This window comes from Pyrus communis, chromosome 9 (assembly GCF_963583255.1).
Source record: "Pyrus communis chromosome 9, drPyrComm1.1, whole genome shotgun sequence".
In the NCBI taxonomy this organism is placed as follows: Eukaryota; Viridiplantae; Streptophyta; class Magnoliopsida; order Rosales; family Rosaceae; genus Pyrus; species Pyrus communis.
In genome coordinates, this window is record NC_084811.1 from 982,410 (window position 1) to 1,005,799 (window position 23,390).

Consider the following 23,390-nt stretch of genomic DNA (forward strand, 5'->3'; position numbering starts at 1 on the left):
AAATTTTGTTTAAAAATCAAATCAGATGGTTCTATTTCTCAATCTTTCAAACTTGCTCCTAGCCTCCTACGAAATCAAGGTCGAAGAGATTGAGAAAAATCAGTCATTCACAATCTCTGGTGAATGATTACTCAACTTCACACACTGTAAATAGTAGTTTGTGAAGCAGATTACAACACCTTTACTCACATGATTGAGCTTCATAATCACCAATCATTTTGATGTCCTATTTAGTTATAAGTGTGCGCTACTAGGATCGGCACCAATTTTGTCTCATTAAGCTTCATAAAAAATATCATTATTTGAGGGAAAACGAGAAAATTTATCTATGTTCTCGTCTTGTAACCTTCTTTTTGTCTGCTCGACTTTTATTTTGGTTTTGAGCAATCATAATCATTTAAGACGTGCCAATTTGTCTTTAAAAGACTATGCTAGTTTTACCTCGTCTTTCCAACTTGAATGGACGAAAATAATGTCAATCATCAAATTCAATAATATGTTACAAGTTGAAAGGTTTAAAAAATTTGGACGCTCAAAACTACATTAAAAGTCAAAATAATAAATCAGAAGAAAGAACTAAATTCACAAAGCACTGCTAAAATCCTTTTTTATTTGTTGGTGGAATCAACGTCAACGTTTGATGAATTATGATTTATATTCTACCTCTTGTTTTATTCAATTTTTATTTTATTTTTATACATTATTTTGTGCCGACCATGATATCTTCGTGTAACATGTACTCCGGCAGCTTATATTACTTTTGAATATTTGAAGTCCGATGTGGCGGCTTTAGACTTTTAATTCAACTATTGCGACACTTGATATGGAATTGAACATAGGACGATAGTTAAAGGTGGATTTAGATTCGTTCTGAATTTTTGTGTTTGAAGTTAGCAGAGCGTTTAAAAGAGTAAGGAAATCTGGATCATTCAAGTTTTTGAGTTTTTATGAAGAGGTTAGGAGGATGGGCTAATGATCTCTCAATCCGTAGACTTGGACACAAAACTTCAAAATGAATCTAAATCCGTTAAAGATGATGAGCAAGATTGTTCTAATTGTCATAGATATTTGGAAGACAAATAGTAATATTGTTGGAAGGCAAAATTATAATAATGTTGAACTATAGAATGGACCCAATTTGATAGGATAGCAAGTAAGTGAAAGGGCAACTTACAAAAAAGCCAAAAGCATCACTCTTTGTCACCAACAAAGCATCTTTACATATATAATCTAGTACTTATCCAACGGCCTTACTTGAAATAAGGGGCTAATTTCACATATTATTTTTAGTTTCAACATTATTTTTAAACAAATTAAATAAAAATAACGAATATGACTAAACATAGATGAATATCTTACCTGCACGGAATTGCTATTGCAAAAACTTAGTTAGGTAGTATCACAAACACTTTTATGTAAATTAGGTGTCAATCATTAGATAGTGAATACTTTTGAGGAGTTGATGATTGTGGGATGGGAAATAGGACAAAAATCTTGATTGTAATTAGAAGAAGAAAGAGAGTACACATAGACGTATTATTTTTTTATAGTATTTTTCTCATCGCGTATCACAACAAAAAATAATAGCTCAAGACTCAACTTACAGCCTAGATTTTCTTGTAATTAGAAGTATAACCCTCAAGAGAACTCTAATTACACTTTAAAAAGTTGTAATGATTTAAAGTCTTTGTTATCCTTCCTTTCTTTTTCCAAATACATGTGTTTATTACATATAAAAAGAATTTGTAATAGCACGTTGTATTCAATTTAAACATATCAAAAACCTTTTTATTAATATTTTATTGCATTTAAAGTCATAGGAGTATTGGACGACTTAATACTACGGTCTAGTGATATTTCTATTTATTTGTGAGTGATAAGTCTTAAGTTCGATTCTCGCCAAAGGCTAATTTGAACCACATTATTACTAGCTAATTGTGAAACTAAACTTACTCTCCTCTTTAACATAGATAATATAGTTTGTTCAAAAAGAAAAGTCATAGGAGTAATGTAAAAAAGTATTTTTGAAGAATAGTCTCCAAGTCAAAGAATATCCTATGGTCTTGTTCATTAAAATAATAAATGAATTTTTTCAAGTTCAAAGTTTTTGTTCTTTGGTAAAGGTAGGCATAAAAATATACAGAATTTATAAAAACAAATAGGGAGTTTATTCAAGAGATTCAGTGCACTCATAACATGTGTCAATATAACACATAGAATAATATAAGTGGAGAAATATTAAAAGTTAAATAATCTTTAATTATATCATAAGATGTAATGTGCTGACTTATATTTTGATTACATGGAATATTTTTTTATTAAAATAGACAAAGGAGAAGAATTTATATGGCACAATGAAAAAAATTGGCCGCTTACTAAAGTGAAAAGAAGAAGAAATTACATGATACATGTACACTATCACAAAAATATATATAATTTTTATCTATTTTTCAAAAGTATTTTATATATTTATGTTTATTAATACAAAATATCTCGTGACGGTGAAGCTATATAAACTGTTTTGAAAGACGGGGAGGGTGAAGGAGATATTTATTAAGTAAAGGCTTCACAAAAATTAATGAAGACAAAGAACGGAACTTGAAACGAACAAAAGCCACCACCTTCCAAGTGGAAAACTCTTACGCAAAAGCAAACAACAAATCAAACCGAACCAACCTCCACCAGCTCTCTCTCTCTCTCTCTCTCTCTCTCTCTCTCTCTCTCTCCTTCCTTTGTATTCACTCAACCTCTCTCTCCTTGCTTTTCTTTTCAACTCTCCCTCTCCCTCTCCCCCTCTCCCCCTCTCTCTCTCTCTCTCTCTCTCAAGACTCAAGTGTAGAGAGAGAAAGGAAACAGCTTTCTTTCCTTCTTTCTCTCTCTAAAATATTTCAGAAACATGGTTGAAGAGAGAAATTTGAGAGGGTGAGTGAGGAGGATCATAATCTTGGAGATACCTTTTTTGTGGGTTGTTGAATTTGAGAGAGGGGGTGAAGATGTTGGGGTGTGAGTGTTGGTGGTGGAGGAGCAGTGACGACCAATTGTATGATTACTCAGAGCCGCAGCCGCAGCCCTTCTCTCTGCCTTCACCTCTTCCACACTGGCCTCAAGGTAATATTTCCCACCAAGATCCTTTCTTTCCTAAACAGAAGCACTTTTGCAGTTAATCACTTATCCCTTGTAACTGCTTCTTTTAATGGGTTTCTTGAGGTTGTCTATCTTGTTTTAGCTAATTATTCTTTTTCACAAGAACTTAATTCATCAGATTTGCTATATTGTGTTTGTTTGAAGGATATAAAAGTCCCCTTTGGAAATATGACAAACAACCAAAATATTTAAATGTCAAAATAATTATTGCGTTTTAACTTTTATCCTATCAATATATTTGGTCTTAGTATTTTTAATTTGTCTAAATTAATCTTCGTTAATCAATTCTAGGCAATCCGTTAAAATCTAATTAAAATTAACATGTGCTTTGTAAAAGGACAAAAATGTGAATGTCTCTTAGTTGACGGAGAATGACATTTAAGCTAATATAATATATTAAATGATTTCACTTCTAACTGGTTCAAGATTTTCTTTCTTTACCTTGTACTCTTGATTTCTTTCATATGTTTTTTTTTTCAATTTATTTGTCTTTGTTTGGTGGTCCAACTTTGTTTTTGAGTAAATAAATTAATTAAAGGCAGTTTAGTTTTCCCAATAAGCTCAATGCCATGGGGAAGGAGGAGCCAAATCTCTCTTTCCTTCCCTCCTCTTTTATTTGAACAATTACGGTTAAGTCCTATCAATATTTTATATTAATTTTTTTATAAAAATAATAAGACTAAAAATAATATGCTAGAGGAAGGGAGAAAAGGGGACGAGAGTAGGAGGGAGATAATTCTACTCTCATGGGCGGTGCCTACTGAGGTTCAGGTGCACATATTTTTGCAAAACTTGCAGCTCCCCCTTTCCCCCAAACATCCCACAAAGTCAAAAGGAGAGAGATTTTTTTTTTTTTAAATAATTTGGAATTTTAACAAGTCCATGAACTTGGTCAATATTTGAAACATAGATTTGCAGAAAAGCCTTGAAAGTTGAAGTTCTTGGAGTTTGAAAGCTTCAAAGTTCTAAATTTATTATGTTCTCCAATAGTCCAATGTTTGATTAAAATGTCAAATTTTAAGAAGTTTCAAAGTTGTAAAATCTTCCCTAATTACACGTAGGCCGCGTTTGACACGCGGAAAAGAATTCATAATGTAAAAGTTTGAAGCTCGTCTTTAAGCTGCATTTGAGGAGCTCGATTTCGAGTTTCTTTGAAACTGTTCAAAATTAATGTTTTGCCTGAACTCAGGTCCAAGAAGAAAGAAGATTATAACTAATAAACCTAGAACACCAATGTCATGCTGAGTTTTACTATCACGTTTTATGTAAATGTTAATGTATTGTTATGAACTCGTTTTCTGATCAATGTGTCCCGTCAATTCTTCAGGCGAAGGATTTGCTACTGGAAGAATACGCCTCGGAGAAATTGAAGTTATCCAAGTCACCAAGTTTGAGAGCATCTGGAGCTGTAGTCTGTTGCGTGGCAAATCAAAGGGTGTCACCTTTTATAGACCTGCAGGGATCCCCGATGACTTCTTTTGCCTTGGTTACTACTGCCAGCGGAATGACCAGCCATTGAGAGGGTATGTTCTTGTGGTGCGTGAAACGGTTGCCAAAAGGGTGGAAGATGGTTGTACTCGAGGCTCAGCATTAGAGTTACCGGCTTTAAAAAAGCCGGTTAACTACTCATTAGTCTGGAATGCGGATTTAAGTAATAATGGTTGTGGTTATATTTGGTTGCCAAACCCACCTGTTGGTTACAAGGCCATGGGTTTTGTGGTCACTGACAAGCCTGAGGAACCCAGCCCTGAAGAAGTTAGGTGCATACGAGAAGATCTTACAGATACTTGTGAAACACATGATCGGATACTTGCCATGGATTCAAAGTTGGACCAATTTCAGGTGTGGAATACAAGACCCTGCAAACGAGGTATGTTCTGCAGTGGTGTTTCGGTTGGTACATTCTTTTGCAGTACCTACTTGGATTCCGATGAAGAGCTAGAAGTTGCGTGCTTGAAGAATTTTGATCCGTCCTTACACGCAATGCCAAATCTGAACCAGATTCATTCACTAATTGAGCACTACGGCCCCACAGTGTTCTTCCATCCTAATGAGGTTTATTTGCCATCATCAGTACAATGGTTTTTCAAAAACGGGGCACTTTTGTACCGGGAAGACACTGGGAATTGCGAACCGATTGATTACAGAGGCTCCAATTTGCCTGCTGGAGGGGAAAATGATAGTGATTTTTGGATAGATTTGCCAAGCGATGATGAAGCTAAAAATCTTCTCAAGGCCGGAAACATAGACAGTGCGGAGCTATACGTTCATGTAAAACCAGCATTGGGAGGAACTTTTACAGATATTGCTATGTGGGTGTTCTGCCCCTTCAATGGACCGTCCACCATTAAAATTGGTTTGGTAAATATTGCACTGAACAAGATAGGCGAACATGTCGGTGACTGGGAGCACTTCACTCTCCGAGTGAACAACTTCACGGGAGAACTCTGGCAAGTGTATTTCTCAGAGCACAGCGGTGGCAGATGGGTGGATGCTTTTGACTTGGAGTTCATCGAAGGGAGTAAGCCGATTGTGTACTCATCAAAACACGGTCATAGTAGCTATGCTCATCCCGGGACGTACCTCCAGGGTTCATCCAAGTTTGACATAGGAGTAAGGAATGATGCTGCGCGGAGCAAGTTCTTCATTGATTCAAGCACCAAGTATCAAATTGTTGCGGCCGAGTACCTTGGCAATGGTGTTATATCCGAACCATGTTGGTTGCAGTATATGCGAGACTGGGGTCCGACCATTGTGTATGATGGACGATCGGAACTAGATAAGTTGATTGATCGCCTTCCGTTCTTTGTTCGATTCTCTGTCGAGAACTTAATCGAGTTGTTTCCTACTCAAATCTACGGCGAGGAAGGGCCAACTGGCCCTAAGGAGAAGGATAATTGGGTAGGAGATGAAAGATGATAGCTCTTCCAAGCAAAATTGGCATGTGAACTACTTTCTTTCCTTGGTTATGGATGGTTAATGGCTTGTGAAAGAATGTTGTAACGAGATTTCTTAGGTAACAAGCAATCGCGCGAGGCGGGGAAGTAACTCGACCCACGGTACTACGAAAGGGTTGTCGAACCTTGCCAGATGTATTTATTGTCTTCGGAAAAAATAAGTCCGGTAGGGATCCCGATAATCTCTTCCGGGAGAGGGGAGAAGGAACTTGATTCTCGATGAACGAAGGGGCATTGTAGGGAATTTCCATGGCCATGTCAATATTATGAAACACAGTAATCAAATTGGTTAAATTTCAATGAAGATTTATACGATTTAAAAAATTCAACAAGTTTTTTTTCTTTTTTATTTTTTTTTTAAATCCTCGAGATTCAATTTCTCCACCGTACTTTCTGTCTCGCCTTTGCATTGAATTAAACAAAGGACGTGCACAAATAAAGAAATGTGTGCAGAAGAAGAAAAAATGTGAAAATCGCTTTCTTAAATATGGTCTCAAGTCACACAATAATTAATTAATTAATTGAGAAAAAATCACAAGAAATTCATAGAAAGCAAAAAAGAGATTTTCATTGCTCATTTCATTGTCCTCAGATTTACACAAACCTATTTCTTTGGTATCAAAAGAACTAAAATCCTTTTTCTTCCCCCACCAAAACCAAAAAACAAGTATCCAAGGGGAAAGGGCTCCTCATATTTTGGACACTAATCAACACTCGATCAACAACCACCACCAAACCTTATCCTACTAAGTGGGGTCGGCTACAAGACTCGATCAATACAAACAAAAAAAGAATGTTCCAATTTCCCAAATTGTGTTCAAGGGGCAATGATACAATTGGACCATTTACATCGGACAAAAGACGAGAACACATCGGAAGGCACTCCCGTTCACCTGAGCCTGCTATCTCGATTGTGCTCCTCCCAGCTTAGCTCGCGGCCACATTCCCCACACACAGTAGTGCAACCCTGTTTTGTGCCCTGACTTCTTAGCGTCAGCAAATGCGAAAGGTTAGTGCACTTCCGCTGCACAAAAGCATTCTTCGCCTTGGATTCAGCAAGGATGCTTTTCTTTGGTGCAGATGACGCAGTATTTGATGCAGCTGGTTTTTGGTCGATTGCAGATTCTTTGAGAGGAATTCTCCGCACTTCCTCCCATCCAAATGATTTCTGGTATACTTCCCAGGCCATGTCTTGCTCCTCCTTTGTGAGCCTTTCTTCTTCATTCTCTTGCAAAAGGGTCTCATGTTCATGGAAATTTGCGATCCACCTGAAAACATGGTAGTTCATGCGTAAGAGGAGGGAAGTATGAGTTGCCAATTGAGACAGAGTAAAAGGCAATTACCCTTACCAACAGATGCTAAAGAAAACGAGAACAAAGAACAGGACTGTACCTTGGAGAATGCTTGCCAAGTAACCTTTCCATGAGCTTGTCAGAAGAGCAACTTCCTTGAGAAAGAGGAACTACGTGTTTCGGCAAAATTTCCACTTCACCAGTCATATTGTCGTTCATGTGTCCGTTATCTTGGTCAAGCTCATGGTTCTCATCATCACCAAATTCAAAAAGATGCAACATCTCTTCCTTAGATATTGTCCTATGTACCTGTTGTCGATCAACAACCCTTGCAGCCAGTCCCTCCTTCGTTACCTGACGCTTATAAATTTTTTCTTCCATAGTTCCATGTGCCATCAATCTGTAAGCGAACACTGGCTTTGTTTGGCCATACCTGGAAATAAATAAATAAAACATATAATTTATGATGTGCCTGCCCTACCGAAGAATGGAAAGTTGGCGTGATAAAGGAGGAATAATCATCAGGCTTGCTGTCTGGCACATTCGATGTATGGCAATTCTAAAAACAAACCCTCCCTAATGTTATATAGCCCCTAATCTACACTTTATCAAGGCACATTTACCAAACAAAAACTGAGTTAAGGACTGCGACAGAAAATTCAAACTCACCTCCAAGCACGATATATAGCCTGAAGATCGTATGTTGGATTCCAAGAACCATCAACTATAATTACGCGATTAGCAGCATATAGATTTATTCCTAATGATCCAGCTCTGGTGGAAATTATAACACATTTCACCCTCTTATTTAGGGGATCATTAAAGCGTTCAACCAGCTTTTGCCTTTCTGAGCCCTCTGTTCTCCCATCTAGCCTGAAGAGCAATAAAGAATCCAGTAAAAACGACGTAACCCAAATAATAGCTTTTATACAAAAGACATTGCAGCTACATCTGCAGGAAATAGTCAGAACAAGGATTTATAGTATGGAGCAATGACAAAGCTGAAAAGAAAAACCTAAGCTGTCTGTCAAACTGTAAATTGTTCTCAGTAATATGTACCAACCTGTACCAATCTTTTCCTTTCTTCCAAGACTTCCCTTTCTTCCCATGTCGAGGTAGCCTTGAAAGATAAAGTTCAATAAGGTCTAGGGTTGGTATGCTCTGGCTAAATACCAATGCCTTATCGCCCACATCAGAACTCATAGCTAGAATGTCAAGCAGGAGTACCATTTTGCCACTGTAATCAAGCTCCTTATAGTTATTTTCATGAAGAAGATCATTCCACCAATTCTGAAAAGTGATAAGGTTGTTGGTCAGCATTACGCTCCACAAAAACAACAATAGTAATACAAACTACAAAGTAAAGCTTTTTTGAGAAACAAAGTAAAGCCTTTCTTATTAGTTTTCCTACTAAAAAAACAATGGCGTATTTCAAATAATGTCAAATGGACCGTAAAAGAAATGTAAAGAAGTGCATAATGAATAAAAACCAACATTATAGTTTGTCCAAATCCATACCTTATGAAAAATGCCATCTTTTTTTCCTGGCAAAATTTCATTCACATTTTTCTCTGCAAAGCAAGATATCCTACCATTGTTAGATACTTTTAAGAAAGTGTCGTCAAATACGTGAATATATACATTCACCCAATTGCATTGTATATCCAGTTCTATCATACACCAATACCGGGAACATTCATGCAAGTCCTGGAAAAAACAAGGAAAGAAACAAATACCTCCCAAACCCAAATTATAATCAATGTTTTCGTCACTAGAGCTGTCATCTGCAAGAAAATTCTCAACGGCATCTCCACTTCTCTCATAGTCTTTGTCGTCTTTTCTTAGTTGCACGATCCCTGGATGGTTCCATATCTAATAACCAACAATAAGGTCATATATTACAACAACTCGCATGAAAGACAGAGATAGACACACAATAGACTAGCAGACGATAATTAGCATTACATATAATGTCAATAAAGGTCTACGAAATGCTTAGGAGTCCTTTTGTGTAAGACTAGATGCTTTTGCGATCATGCATACATGAGTGTGTGAGCGAGTGAGTGCATGTTATTATAATGAATAATGGAAGTTGGGAACTTGACAAGTGTGCCAATCTATTACCTGAGCTAAGGCCTGGTAGCCGGCAAAAAAACTTCTCTTCCCTATCTTTTCATTATAATCATTGTCCTTGGTAAATCCATGGACATCAAGAAATCTCTTGTATAATTTCCTCTGTAAGGTTGAAAGTTTCACAGCTATTACAAACACAGTTTTTGGTGGTAAGTCCTTCTTCACAACAGTCATGTCCATTCTCTGAACAAATCCTTTCAATTGTTCATAAAGAATATGAGACCGTTGGTTCATGATTTTCACATCATCCACGGTTGAATTAGTATGCTGACCATACTCTATGGGATTTTGGAATCTGCACGCAAAGGGCTGGAATTTTAAGATACATTAAAACAACAAAAATAAATTAGACAGAAAACAGGGTTTAAATGATGAAATCTTACCGATTCCGAAACTCATGGCTGCTTCCAAGAAAACCTTCCCTTACAAAATCAACCATCTGCAAAAAAATTTAAATTTAAATGAATCAAGATAGTAGGTTGCATATAAGAAATGGCAAAATGAATAGCTTTCTGAGTAACTCACACAATAATATTCCATGAGATTGTTCTGAAGTGGTGATCCAGTTAATGCTATCCTTCTCTGGCATTTCACTTGTTTTAAGGCTTGGGTTACATCAGCCCTGGTATTCTTAATAACATGGGCCTCATCACAAACAAGTATATCCGGTCCATCCTGAGTTGGAAATGTAACAATAAGAAAGACTCTTCAAAAAAAAAAGATCGCTTGGATCATGCTAAAGTATCAATGTGTGCTAATGACAGTATGTGTTTAACAGCTTACAATCTATATATCAACTTGACAAGAATAATATTAATCCAGAAAGTTTGGTTTAAGTCCAACGAGTTGAAGAAGAAATAATGCACATGGTAACAAAGAATTGAAAAAGCATGACGTGTAAAGACAAATATAGAGGTTGACGTCAACCTACCTGTAAGGCACGACAAATTTCTGTAGCTATCTGCCTATCCTTCACATGCTTCCCAAAGGATAAGTTTCTAAAAGCTGAGTAGCCAATTAGAAAAACACCACCCTTCCTTCTCCACTTTGCAAGCAACTCTGCTCTTCTATCCCTGACAAACAAGGGGAAATCATGTCAGCATCTTGATGTCACCACTCACTATCTCCCCAATCGGAGATATAATTTGCTAATGACTGCAAGACATCCCTCAAAACAACAACTTCATTTCTTAATGCCATCATCTTAGATCAATGTTTTATAGTGATGAGAATGGAATGAGACAAAATAGATATATTTCAGCAAACCTTGACACATCTTCTAGCATGAAGATGCGAAGAGGCTTTAGTTCTGAAGGTCTCCACTTCATGAACTCTTGACGCCAATTGTGCAGCACATTCACAGGGGTGACAATAAGTGCGGTTTTTAATCCCAAATCAATACTTCTCATTGCAGTGTACAAAAAAGCTATGACCTACGAAAGCAATTTGACAAGTTATGCGGAGTATATCAATCAACCACTTAAAACAACCTTGCATTTTGCAAAATGGCTGTTCGACTAGGCCGCTGGGTCATTCCACATGCACCAACACCTATTTCAAAACAAAACTAGCACATCTAAATAAATACTCACAGTTTTTGGGAAGAGTTTGCAATAGACAGAATAATACCTGAAAAGTTTTACCAAGGCCCATCATGTGAGCTAGAATGCAACCAAGACCTTTATCCCCAGCCTTCACTTTTCTGACTGCCTGTATGATATTCTCCCACATAAATCTCACACCCGTAATCTGTAATAACAAATCAGACCTTTACTTCATGTTGCAAATTGTAACAAGGACAAGATAACAGCACTAAATCATTAAAAGTAAACGACACATAAAGCAATAACAAAAGATACTTAGTACCCTTAGCGAAGGAGATCAAATTAAGATAACCATGTGAAACAAGAATAGGTTTAAAAGAACATGGCAACGAAGTTCAAGTGAAAAAGGTGAGCCATGGAAATCTTATCATATGTGTCCTGACATGACACAAGGCAAACAATATACTGCCAGTTTTTCAATAGCTGAAAATAACTGATAAGAAACTGTCATTAAATCGGCTTGACAGTTCCTTAAGCAAACATAGCACAAGGGAATTCGTTCAAGAAAATCCAACAAACAAATAGTTAACAGATCAAGCAAACCTGATGAGCCTTCAATTTAGCTGAGATGCTTGGAGGAATTCTGACAGCTTCTTCACCTTTCTCCCTCACAACATTCACTATATAACCAGCCGATGCATCACCTAGCACTTCAGCGCTGGCGCCTTCGGGTAATCTCCCTTTACAGGTTGCTGAGCTCTTCATCTTAGATTTGGCAGAAAATTGTACTTGCAAAGACATCAAGCGCTCTTGACGTTCCTACAGAAGAAAAGTTTATGAAAAAACTTCTAGTACCACAACGTCTTTTTTTATTACAAAATCAGCACTAGACGGTACCTTTTCAATTGCAATTTTCCTTCTGGTTTCTTCTCCTAATTCAGTGTCATCAATGATCCTTCGAATTTTCTGCTTTCTTCTCCTCTTAGAACTGACACAGAGACAAAATATGTTCAGAAGCACAATAATCTGAGAAAAACATAAGTATCCAATGCTCAAGAATAAAAGTTCACCGCTTTCTATTCAATAGCTACATGCCTCAGCAATGGGGAGGGAGAGAGAGAGAGCAGTATACTAAATATACCTTACAGTAACATCTATCTCTGAACCTGAACTATCTGAATCACTATCAGAGCTAGAATCTATCAAATCCCCACAACCTATTGCTTGCTCTAATTGTGATGTCAATGTCTTTAGAAGACTTGGGCAACAGAAACAACATTGCCAGCCAGAGGTCTGGGCATCAGATAAGCATTCCTCTCCAATATTCCTCTTTATACAAGTCGTACAAACCAACGTCTTGCAAGAGTTACAATTTACTAGGTCCTTGCTTTGTCCACACCACCCACAGTAACACTTAGAGCAATCAGGATCCTGCACACCTTCATAGGTCAATAAAAGATCTAGCATTTACTTGAACAAATTATATGAAATATTAGCATTAAATGATGTAGGAAATCATGTAACACTATAATTCCTTAATATGATATATAGAGAGTATTTCTAACTGAAGATATCTATTCACTAGATACTATAACATCAGTTGCTAATTTGCTGTTAATCAGTAATTAGGTCGATTCATTTAATTACCTGCACTCTCATAAACACGTTACACAAAATGTTCAGATAAAGAAAGAAGAGTCAAGAAAGGTTCCTCATGGCCATACCTTCACATGCATCTTTTCTTCCAATAAACATCTGCAATCTGCACAAACAATCACCTTCAGAAGTGGATGTGAACACACTTCGATGGCATGCTTACTGCAAGCAGTGCAGTAGAGCTTATCATTCAGACTCTGTGAAGGAAGACCACCACTGGCAGATATGCAGATATTTTTTTCCACATAGGTCTGGTCCTCGGATTTTATCGCATTGCAGTCTGAATTATCTTTCAGTGGAGTGTCATCATCACTATCTATTATTACAGTTCGACTCCTCTTATTATCAATGTTTAGCTCCTCATCCTCACTCAGACGCTTGGAGCCTCTTGCTTCACTGGAACTAGTCACCGGAGATGCACCGTTACTCGTTATGCTTTCTTGGTCAATGTTATTAGCGATTTCCAAATCTTCATCAATTTTCTCGAACTACATTAGCACAAGGATAAACTCTAAAAAGTTAATTAAACTGCAACTTGAAAATTGAGGAGCGAGATAGAGGGTAATGCAAGGATACCTGTTTACGTCTCTTTCGATGTCTCCTCCGTTTCAAACGAATTTGAAGCTTCCGATCAACATTTACATCATCTTCTTCTTTGACCTTTCAATGAAAAAGTACAGAAATACTATCAACTTCAGTAAAACTCAACTGGGTGTTAAAAAGAACATGTGTCTATGTTAAGTCTAATCGCAACATAGGATTAATTATCAACTGGTGAAAAAAGTAAATAAACATATTGACATATTCATATACAGAAAAGGTGAATCAAGTTTGTAACCAACATTGTACCAAAAAGACAAGTTTGTAAGAGACAAGAAGATGACCATCAGATAATACGCAGAAAGACATCCAATCAAATACCAGTAATGATAATGTTAGGTGCAACAAGACCACATAATACTCATTCAAAAATTGCACGAATATAGGTAGACTGAAAACCAACAGAGGGTTTATTAGAGGATTTCTATATGAATGTCTACAACCCCAGACAGTAGTGAAAACACTTTCGACATCTCCCAACTAATATCAATTACAACGTAACAGTCCCTTCCATGTTAATTTGTTTTTTTATATAAGAAACCAAGTTTTACTTTATAACAAAAGTTACATACAAAATGAAAACAAAATAAGTAAATGTAGTAAAATAAATTTGTGTGTGACATGAAAATATATTCAAATATGATGTTGGGACAACACAACCATACCTTCCTATAATTTTTCTTTTGTTCTTCAGTGAGATCCAGTTCTCTTTCGTTCGCAAAAGCGTCTGCAACAAATGGATCACCAAAATTGCCATCAATGTCATCAATCTCCTCTACCTCATCAACCCCAGGGAACTTGAGTCCCATCTCAGCAGCTTGCTGTGGCGTACTGGCCAAATAAACAGAAGCCCAGTGCTTACTGCCAAACGAGGCACCACCCACAGTTGCACCATCAGAAAATAATTTGTTAAAAGAACCCCAGTAATCAACCTCAGCTGTCTCAACATCCTTGCTTCCATCTACAACTAGTTTTTTCTGCAGAAATCCACTAGCACCATCCTCCAATAGTTTACCATGTCGCCTAAGTCCACCAAGCAGAATCATGTACCATCAACTTCATACCTTGCAGAATCAATAGTGCTAAAAGGAAAGAACTGTACCTTCTCACAGGTCTGTGGGTTTGCAGATACTTCTCTGCATCAGCCCTTGACTCGGTAAATTCTCCAGTCTCTTGAGATCCTACCCAGTGTATCCGTCTTTTCCAAGCTTCAGTGCAGCAACCATTAGGAGCCTGACTTTCAATGCATTTATAAAGGCTTGGTAGCTCAATGCCGGCCCCATCAAGTTGTTCCTATTTACAGAAGCATATAATGATAGAGGCCAGAAATTAAAAATACATTTCACTTGTTTATATATAATTATATTACCAAAACTGCAAAAGAATTATAGAAAGAATGTGGTTACGATCCCTTGGACACCCGAATAATTCAAAAGGCAATCTATTTTATTGTCTTCTAATAAAAATAAAACAAATAAAGGCATTGCATGGAAGGTCCACAACACAAGATGACAGGTGTGCTAATCCCAATCATCTAATTATTTGGAGTTCTCATCAATATAAATGCAGCACTCAGAACCAAATGAGGGGTGATTAGCTAAATTCATATCCATCTTGTACAAGTCACAAGAAGAGGCAAATCTTTCTCTCTACTGATTTATATTTTCAGCAGAAATTTATCACATCAAAATACATGCGAGCTCTAAACAATGCATTAGAAGCCAAAGATTTACTCAGATTGAAGAAAGAAGCAGACCAACAAATGAGCACTCTCAGTCTCAAGTTCATCAAGCTCAGCTTGCCACTCTTCTATCAAAGTATCCATTTCATCCGCAACTGCTGCTTCCAACTATAGACAAGAAAAAAATGCATAAGTGATTGAAAAGGACAATGTAATCCAGAAGGAGGAATTTGGAGGAAGAAACTAACATCGTCTCCATGAAGGGTTTGGGCCAACTCCTCTCTTACTTCACTCTCCACTTTGGCAAGAGACTCTTTCTCAAGTGCCTCTTGAGCCTCTGCAGCCTAAATTGAGCGTCAAAGAAAAAACCAACAAATTAAGCATCACGTGCATAAAACACATATAAACGTATGTGTATTTGTGTGTATGCATAGTTGGAATCAACGTTAAAGGAAAAAATAGATACCTTACTCTCAACCTCCAAAAATTCAGCAATAAGCTCCTCTATTTCTTTATCAGATAATGGTTCCTGCATACAAAGATCAAATCATCATATTTTTGGAAATCAAAAAGAGGGTTTCTCCCAAATATTAGACAATAGCACTAGAATGCGACAACAATGTCTAATGGGTTCGTAGCTTCATTGAGAAAATATATTACGGCAAAGAAAAAACTATCATAAGTGAGGACTTGCCTCTGGCTGCAATTTTCCATCTTCGCCGGATATCGGTACTTTATCAACTTCTGAGTCATCTATGAAAGAATCACTATCACTGCCACTGGAAGCATTCCCAATATTTTCCACTTGCTCGGCGTTTTCCTCCATTTGCTCCCCCACTTCCTCGTGGCTTTCCTCCATTAACTACTCAACCAGACCAAGCCTCAAAACAAGTACCTAAGAAGGCCAAAACAATGAACAAAACAGATCACTTTTTGTAACGCCGAGTTGCTCTCACCTAAAACCTTCCTACTCTCCGATAAGCGAAATTAGGAACAAAACCCAAATGACAACATCACCACCGTAATCAGTCTAATAAGTTGAGTGTTAAGACTAAAGCAACTCCAGTCCAACTCCTCAAATGGTAAATACATAATCTCCAACAGTCAAGGCAAAAATGGCATAGGAGTTCACACGAAAACTTCATCCGTTAGGATATCATTGAATCCATTTACTTTTATGGATATAATAATCAAAGTTTCCGAAACCATTTTTTGATTCAACAAAGTGAAACCCGCATTCCAAGTTACATAAAAACCAAAACTTTTGATATGGGGAAACAAAAAGATCAAATCTTATATCGTCCCCAAATAACCAAACGAGCAAAAGATCAATATTTCGCGCCGTTTCCAAAAAAACCAAGCCACTCTCAGTACTTGGTATTTCCCATATTCCACCGAACCGGTGTCATTTCATAGCACCCAACAAAAACAAGAAGAAGAAGAAGAAGAAGAAGAAGAAGAGGGAAGAAGGGAACCTGAAACCACTTACCGGAAAAGGGAAGGCCCACGTAACTACGGTGACGCGAGAAAAATGCAGAGCCTTCGTATTCTCTCTCTCACTCTCTCTCTCTCCTGCGTGTGCAGAGCAGAATACGCCCCGCGTAGTATGTACTCTGTGTGATGTTTGAATTTGTTTGAATCGAATTGAATGGGGAGGAAAGAAATGGTTGATTTCCCCAAAAAACCGAAAAAAAATTGGAAGAAGTCGGATGGGTTGGCAGCCTTGTTGGCTACATACACACGCACACTTCGCAATTGTTTTTCTTTTTGGTCACCCAAATTGTGTGTAATTTCTAGATCTAGGGTTTTTGGTTTTGTGTTATTTTACGAATGGTTGGTGTATATTTATTTAGAGGGCCATCACGTCACATTGGGAAAGTGAGGGTTATTTGGTTCATTTGTAATGGTATTGGTGAATTTGAAAAAATTTAAACCTAGCCACTCCCAAAGTTTTTATATAATTAGCAAAAAAACGCATACTATTATCGTACTTACGATATAATAAGAATTTACGAAGCTTATAAAATAGAATTCACCGCAATTTCTTTTTTCTAGATTCAATATGCACTAAAATAAAATCATATTTTGGAGATATATTTCAAAATTTACTCTATTGAGTAAGATTTTTATTTTTTTTGTAGTTTAGATATTAGGAAAGTGAGAATTATTTGGTTAATTTGTAATGGCATTTGTAAATTTTAAAATATTTAACGTTGTCATTGTCAAGATTTTTAATAAAATGCATATTTTTCTTGCACTTATGATAAAACAAGAATTTAAGAAGCTTATGAAATAGAATTTGCCACAAATTTTTTTTCTAGATAAAGATTGCACTGAAATAAAACCATCTCTTGGGGATATATTCCAAAATTTACTCTATTGAGTTAGATTTTTATTGTTTTCATTGTTTGAAACTCAAACTACGATTGGTTTAATGCTTAGGGCATAAAATTTTATTGTGTAACGGAACACCGCTTTTTAATAAATAAATAAATAAAAACTCTGAAATTACATTTCAATGATTTATTTTCCAAATGCTCCAAGATTCTTTTAGTATTCAAGATGGATCAATAATCGTAAATACTTTGTTACTTTTAATCTACAAATATTTCTCTTTTCGATATTCAAAGAGGTGCTAAATTTGAATCTTTCTAAAGAAACACAAACATTAAATACAAATCACACATACACTATTTTGTTCACTAACCGAAAAAGTTCGCAATACATTTGCAATGAAGCCATCATCAAAGTGAAATAATGGCAGTATATTTTTTGTTCAAAACAAAACAAAAGCTAAAAATAGAAACTAATTGGACCAATTGAAGTGACCTGGCCCAAATCGGGCGGGCTTTACACCTGCAAATCTGCAACATGTCCCTACATGTTTTTATGAAATATTATCTGTTTTTACAAATTAATTTAGAACTCGTATGAGAAACTGATTCAGTGTTTTTAAATAAAATATTTTTCAAATAAATTCTTAATTAAATTATTAGTTCATTATGAAAAAACTCTAAAAACGCTTCCAATCATTTTCTCTTAAAACCCTTTCAAATATTTAAAAGCCCTCGCAGGCAAACTCTTAACCAGACGTAACTCTTAATTCAGTCATCTTCTTTCTTTGACCACGACTTGACAAACAAGAAAAAAATGAGGGCAAAACACAAAGCAGCTGCTCCTCCCACAATGATTGCCACCGGTTCATTTCCCCCATTTCCTCCATCTCCGTCTCTATGTTTTTCTGCTAATAAAAACAATTAATTGAAAGATTAAATTAATGATTAATCATTCATGATGTTTATTACGCTCATTTAAAAAAATAATAATATCTACTGTAACTATAAGTTAATTATGCATTGTTATGTAAAAAAAAGATAGAAATGCATGAAATTCAACTTCATTGGTTCCAAATATCGCCCATAGATTTACTCTGAATATTAAAAAGCAATTAAAATATGAAGAATCATTCTCAGATTCAATCACCTGGATCATGTGGGTGCTCATCTGGTATCTCATCTGGATGATAACTATAGCTCAACAAGCACTCCTCCAAATAAATCTGCCCAGAAACAGCGCCACCACATTCCTCTTCTGCAATTTGCACCGCCCTACCCACACACTCTCCACACTCACATCCCCCCAAGCCCCCGGAACACTGCGCCATCACTTGCACCGCCTCATACCCCGTTTTGCAAAACCCACCACCGTCCGCAACGCCGCTCTCCAAGGCAGCAAACGCAGCGTCTCTCATCTCCTCGAACACCGCCGCCACCCCATTTGCCAAATCCTCCCCACAAGTCTTGTGCATTAATCTATCGTTAGAAGGCTCTGAGTCGACCCCATCGAGCTCGTAGTGCACGTAGCATCCATGCAGCTGAACACGAGCCGAAACTGATTCTTGACACAAGGTGTTCGATAAGTTATGGAGAGTGTTGACGCAGCTGTGACACTCTTCCTTGCTGAGGTCCTGCCGGCACTGGAACAGGCCGGAAATACCCGCCTCGTTGTTGTCTACGCCGGCTTCAGCATGCCTGTAGAACTTGGATTGGGAGGAGCGTGATGTTAGTTGTTGCAAAAGAGACGAAAGGGTTTGTTGTAGGACTTGCGATTTAGTTGGGGGAGTTGCAAATGTTCGATTTGCACATTTTGTGTATACCAAACTGTTGTAGTCGGAATTAGGGTTTGCAGATGATGTGAGAGAAAGTAGAAGTAGTAGGGATGCAAAACGGAGAAGAGTTGAATCCATTAGGGTTTGAAGACAGTTCAATGAAATTGCATATTTTCAATATGTTGGCTTTCTTTTTCTGTTTTGGGATATGGGAAGTTGAGGTTTAGGGGTTTTTTTTTTCCTGCCCACTTCTATCTAACTACAGTGAAAACTTGTGAATTTCTTCACCAGAAAGGGTTACAAGCTTTTTAAATCAGCAGCAAAGAAAAACAAGTATAATTAGGTGTATTGTTACGGAATTAATCATGTAAGGTTTTGCGTATGTTGAACAAAGATTTGCTTTGATAATATAAACTATAAATTGAGAAATGCTAATGGAGACTCTCAAAAGTGGGGCTATGCATAGATTATCTGTCACATCATGTTTTTTACACAATGTTTTATAATGTTGAGATTGAAATTAATATTAAAGAGTGAGGTGGAAGAAAGTTCATGGAAAGACTCCACTTTTGAGAAAGTCCCATTAACATTTCTCATCTTTTATAATGTGAGCATGAGAATTGAACTTAAGTTATGAGGTGATAGATGATCCATGTAGAGTCCCACTTTGGAGAGAGTACCCCGTAGCATTCCCCTTATAAGTTATGTTGGGAATATTCAAAATAAGGCTGAATGACTTTTAAAGTATAAATAACAGCTGTCGTATAATATGATTATGCAAAACAAGGAGCATGAATTAAAATAATGGTTAATATTTATTAATGTCCTTTGGCAAAAAATTACTAAATATAACAACATACAGTCATTTAGTATTACTATATCACGTGTTATAATATAATTAAAATATAATAAAATAAACACACGTATTGTAAAACGAATGAAATTAGTAACATTAGTGCGACTATTGAACTAACGTTGATTCATTGTGGTTGAGAGTGGTTAGTCAGTTTCCAAATAGTTATGTACTTTCAAGCACTTGTTATAACTATATGTATAAACTCAATTAACAAAGTTAATAATTAATTATCATGGGTGGAAGGTATTAGAAGCTTCTAATTAACTTGTTAATTCGGAGGTGGTCAACGAAGAGAAAGCTGGCCCCGGCCTCATCGGACTTAAATTTGAAAGAAAAAAAAATTACGGGAAAAATATTGGAAAAGTTCATGTGGTTGAAACAAAATTGCATGGTTGGAAAGACCAATTGTAGTCACTGCGAGTACGAAAAGTAAAAAGTAAATAACAGATAAATAGTAACAATTATTATTAAGCACATTTTATTCTTAGCAAAAATAAAATAAATAATTACTCTGTTTTTATCCAGTTCGACGTGTCTGAATTTGTACAAATTTAGATTTGTTAAGAAAATTACGGTTGTAAAAACCATTCAAAGTGTAACAAACTTCCCTAACAAAACGCCTTCAATAAAAACCTCAAATCTCCACAAACCATTCCTCACTGCAGCACACACCCTCCCTTCCCTAGTAGATTATACGTTTCCGGCGGCCGGTAGCGAAGTCAGTTGGTTAATTAATCGGGTTCCGGCGGCCGGTAGCAACGTCGGTCGGTTAATTAGTCGGGTTGTCGTTGGCAGTCTGTACGATACGAATGCGTATGTACATCCACACATACATTTATTTGTTTGAATACAGGAGACAAATCCAGAAATCCAAACACCATCATTAACAAATTTACCTTGTTTTCTTTTTGTTAATTAGTTGCCTGCAGGATTTACTTTATTTAATTACTGTGATCGCTGCGGCAATTAATTAACTAATTAAGTTTTCCAATTTAATATTACAAATCATGCCACGGCCGTTCAACTCCTCGTTCCAGCTGCTGGAGATCAACCTGATCTCGGCCCAGGAACTGACGCCGGCATCGAAGGCAATGCGGACGTTCGCCGTCGCGTGGGTCAACCCGCAGAGGAAGCTGACGACACGTGTCGACCAGAACGGCCACACCAATCCGACGTGGAACGAGAAGTTCGTCTTCCGAGTCGACGACGACTTCCTCCGTGACGACACCTCGAAGATCATGATCGAGATCTACGCCTCCGCGTGGCTCCGCGACGTCCTGATCGGAACCGCCGCGGTGGTGGTGAACAATTTGCAGAACAAATCGAAAATGCGGTTCATGGCGATCCAGCTCCGCCGCCCCTCCGGCCGCCCGCAGGGGATTCTGAACATCGGGCTCGGCCTCCTCGATAGCACAATGCGGAGCATGCCGCTCTACAGCGAGCTCAGCTCCTCCGCTGTCGGGTACTGGGATCTGATGGAGGGGAAGACCGGCAACCACCAGAAGAGCAACGGGCCCAATTCGAAGGACCAAGACAAATTCATCATCTTCCAACGATCTCAGAGCGATCGGACGGGTAGCGATTACGGATTCTCGAAATCCAGGCCTGCATCCTCCATCTGCGACGGCGTCACAAAAAGCAGGCCCCCGAGCTCTATCTGCAACGCCGCCGCATACAAGCCCAAACATCAAGCGTCCTTCTGCAATAGCTCGATTGTGAACGGATCTGAGGTCAGCACCGTGCAAAAGAAGGGGAATGTGAACGGGTCCCTCTGCTCCGACGTCGGGCCCTCGCCGTCTGTGGTTGCGGCTGCGATCGCCAAGGGAATCTACCCGCTCCCGTACACCGGGGCCCGCGCACCGCCGGCCAATGATGCCGGGAGCTCGTTGCTTGACGAATGGACGGACCAAGACAGCGTGGAAGGGTTAAAGACCAAGATCGAACGGTGGCGGACGGAGCTGCCGCCGGTGTACGACTGCGCCAAGAACGCTGCCAAGAGCTCCCAAAATCAGAAGCTACTCCAATCATCGCACCGCCGCCCCAGCAGTCAGAAGACACGGCGGAGACGCGGCAGTGGCCGGGGGTTATTCTCCTGCTTCGCATTGGGCTGCGAGATCTCGATCTCTTGTGGCGGCAAGCCGAAGAAGAAGAAGAGCGGAAAGGTCCACCTCGACGACGACTCGTACTTACAGTAGATGAACAGCCCAAAACGCCACCGTTTCCTTAATTTTTCTTGGGCGTGGGGCGGGGACGAGATAAAAAACGACACTGATTTTATTGACGTTGATGCTGCTGATCGCACGTTCGGCAAAGCAAAGCCGCGCGGAGGTAGATTTTACGCATAAGAATTTGTTAATAGCTTACGGGATTGGATGTCGTTTTTTACATTTGATATTAAGATTTGTAATTATTTTGGAGTTGATGAATTGGATGAACGTTGGGTCGTTTGGGTGGAGAAAAAAATTGTTTGGTGCGTTTTATAATTAGAGAGGAATTGAGGGTGTTATTTAAAAGAAAAAAAAAACAAACGGTATAATTAGTGGCGGACCTCTAAAAGGGCACTACACTTGCTTTAAAGGCAAAATTTGATTCTCCATTAAACTTGCTGATGTAGTTTTCGTATTAGTTTGGTGGCAAGCTCTTCGTTGATTTGCTTAGTGCCAAACAAGTACTTCGCTAATCTTCCAAATTCTTCCTAAACCCAAATTCGTTATCTTCTATTAATTCAGCTCCTCGATATTCGCTACTTCGTTTATATCTCTAATTTGCCAATGTGGTTTACTTCTGTTTTAATTGGGTTTTTTTTCTTCTATTGTGAATACAATAATACATGTTTGCAATAAGAGTCGATGAATTTGGACTAAGATCATTAATTTAGTATTGAATTCGTCATCTACATGAATCGAATCCAAAAAATTTCACATACAAATTTAGAAGAATATACTAAACTTTAGTGCTAAGTAATAGCATTTACATGGTGGTGGCCCCCATAAATTTAAACAGACAAAGCAAAGAACACAAGCCAACACCGAGGACTGGAAGAGGAGAGATTTTTTTAGTGACCGGAACACGGGGTGGTACATCACGTGTCATTATATAAATAGTGGGATATATGTGTTAAAAAGTTAGGCCATCTTCAACCGAGGGCTAGCCAGAGGGCTTGTTTTAGCCATCTGGCCCTCCAACAAATTAATATTTTAATGAACAGTACAATGCTATATTTGCTTCCATCTCCAACCGAGGGACATAGGGCTCGTTTTAGTCCTGTCACAAAAAACCGTCTCCATCGAGGGTCAAAGGGCCAAACATTATTTATTATTTAAATTTAATGTTATTTCATGTTACTTAATTTCATGTTGTATAATGGCATAGGAAGTTATAGGAAACATATAGAATTTAAAAAATATATATATATATAT

At 37.8% G+C, this 23,390-nt stretch overlaps 4 protein-coding genes across 5 annotated transcripts; 2 read left to right on the forward strand and 2 right to left on the reverse strand.

Moving 5' to 3' along the window:
- Positions 1 to 2,799: 2,799 nt before the first annotated feature.
- On the forward strand, positions 2,800 to 6,407 carry LOC137744925 (hypothetical protein At1g04090-like). The gene is made up of 2 exons (XM_068484741.1): positions 2,800 to 3,108; positions 4,472 to 6,407. The coding sequence occupies exons 1-2, from the start codon at positions 2,994 to 2,996 to the stop codon at positions 6,061 to 6,063; spliced, it is 1,707 nt and encodes a 568-aa protein (XP_068340842.1). The 5' UTR covers positions 2,800 to 2,993; the 3' UTR covers positions 6,064 to 6,407.
- A 268-nt stretch (positions 6,408 to 6,675) lies between these two features.
- Positions 6,676 to 16,788, reverse strand: LOC137745285 (protein CHROMATIN REMODELING 20-like). 2 transcript variants are annotated; one of them, XM_068485216.1, is made up of 24 exons: positions 16,497 to 16,788; positions 15,702 to 15,902; positions 15,474 to 15,536; positions 15,256 to 15,351; positions 15,083 to 15,175; positions 14,429 to 14,619; positions 13,992 to 14,349; positions 13,303 to 13,386; positions 12,795 to 13,214; positions 12,212 to 12,501; positions 11,968 to 12,058; positions 11,674 to 11,889; positions 11,156 to 11,275; positions 10,793 to 10,959; positions 10,458 to 10,599; positions 10,052 to 10,201; positions 9,910 to 9,965; positions 9,518 to 9,821; positions 9,130 to 9,265; positions 8,912 to 8,964; positions 8,457 to 8,683; positions 8,063 to 8,266; positions 7,494 to 7,826; positions 6,676 to 7,369 (listed from the first exon to the last, which is right to left on the reverse strand). In XM_068485216.1, the coding sequence occupies exons 2-24, from the start codon at positions 15,864 to 15,866 to the stop codon at positions 6,991 to 6,993; spliced, it is 4,338 nt and encodes a 1,445-aa protein (XP_068341317.1). In that variant the 5' UTR covers positions 15,867 to 15,902; positions 16,497 to 16,788; the 3' UTR covers positions 6,676 to 6,990. The 2 variants fall into 2 exon arrangements, with proteins under 2 accessions (XP_068341317.1, XP_068341316.1); XM_068485215.1 differs by lacking the exons at positions 15,702 to 15,902; positions 16,497 to 16,788 and having other exon boundaries at positions 15,474 to 15,557.
- A 1,323-nt stretch (positions 16,789 to 18,111) lies between these two features.
- LOC137744781 (plasmodesmata-located protein 2-like) lies at positions 18,112 to 19,253 on the reverse strand. The gene is made up of 2 exons (XM_068484578.1): positions 18,491 to 19,253; positions 18,112 to 18,248 (listed from the first exon to the last, which is right to left on the reverse strand). The coding sequence occupies exons 1-2, from the start codon at positions 19,251 to 19,253 to the stop codon at positions 18,112 to 18,114; spliced, it is 900 nt and encodes a 299-aa protein (XP_068340679.1).
- A 1,725-nt stretch (positions 19,254 to 20,978) lies between these two features.
- On the forward strand, positions 20,979 to 22,166 carry LOC137745400 (uncharacterized). The gene has a single exon (XM_068485353.1). It carries the CDS (start codon positions 20,979 to 20,981, stop codon positions 22,164 to 22,166), a length of 1,188 nt encoding a protein of 395 aa, XP_068341454.1.
- The last annotated feature ends 1,224 nt before the right edge of the window (positions 22,167 to 23,390 follow it).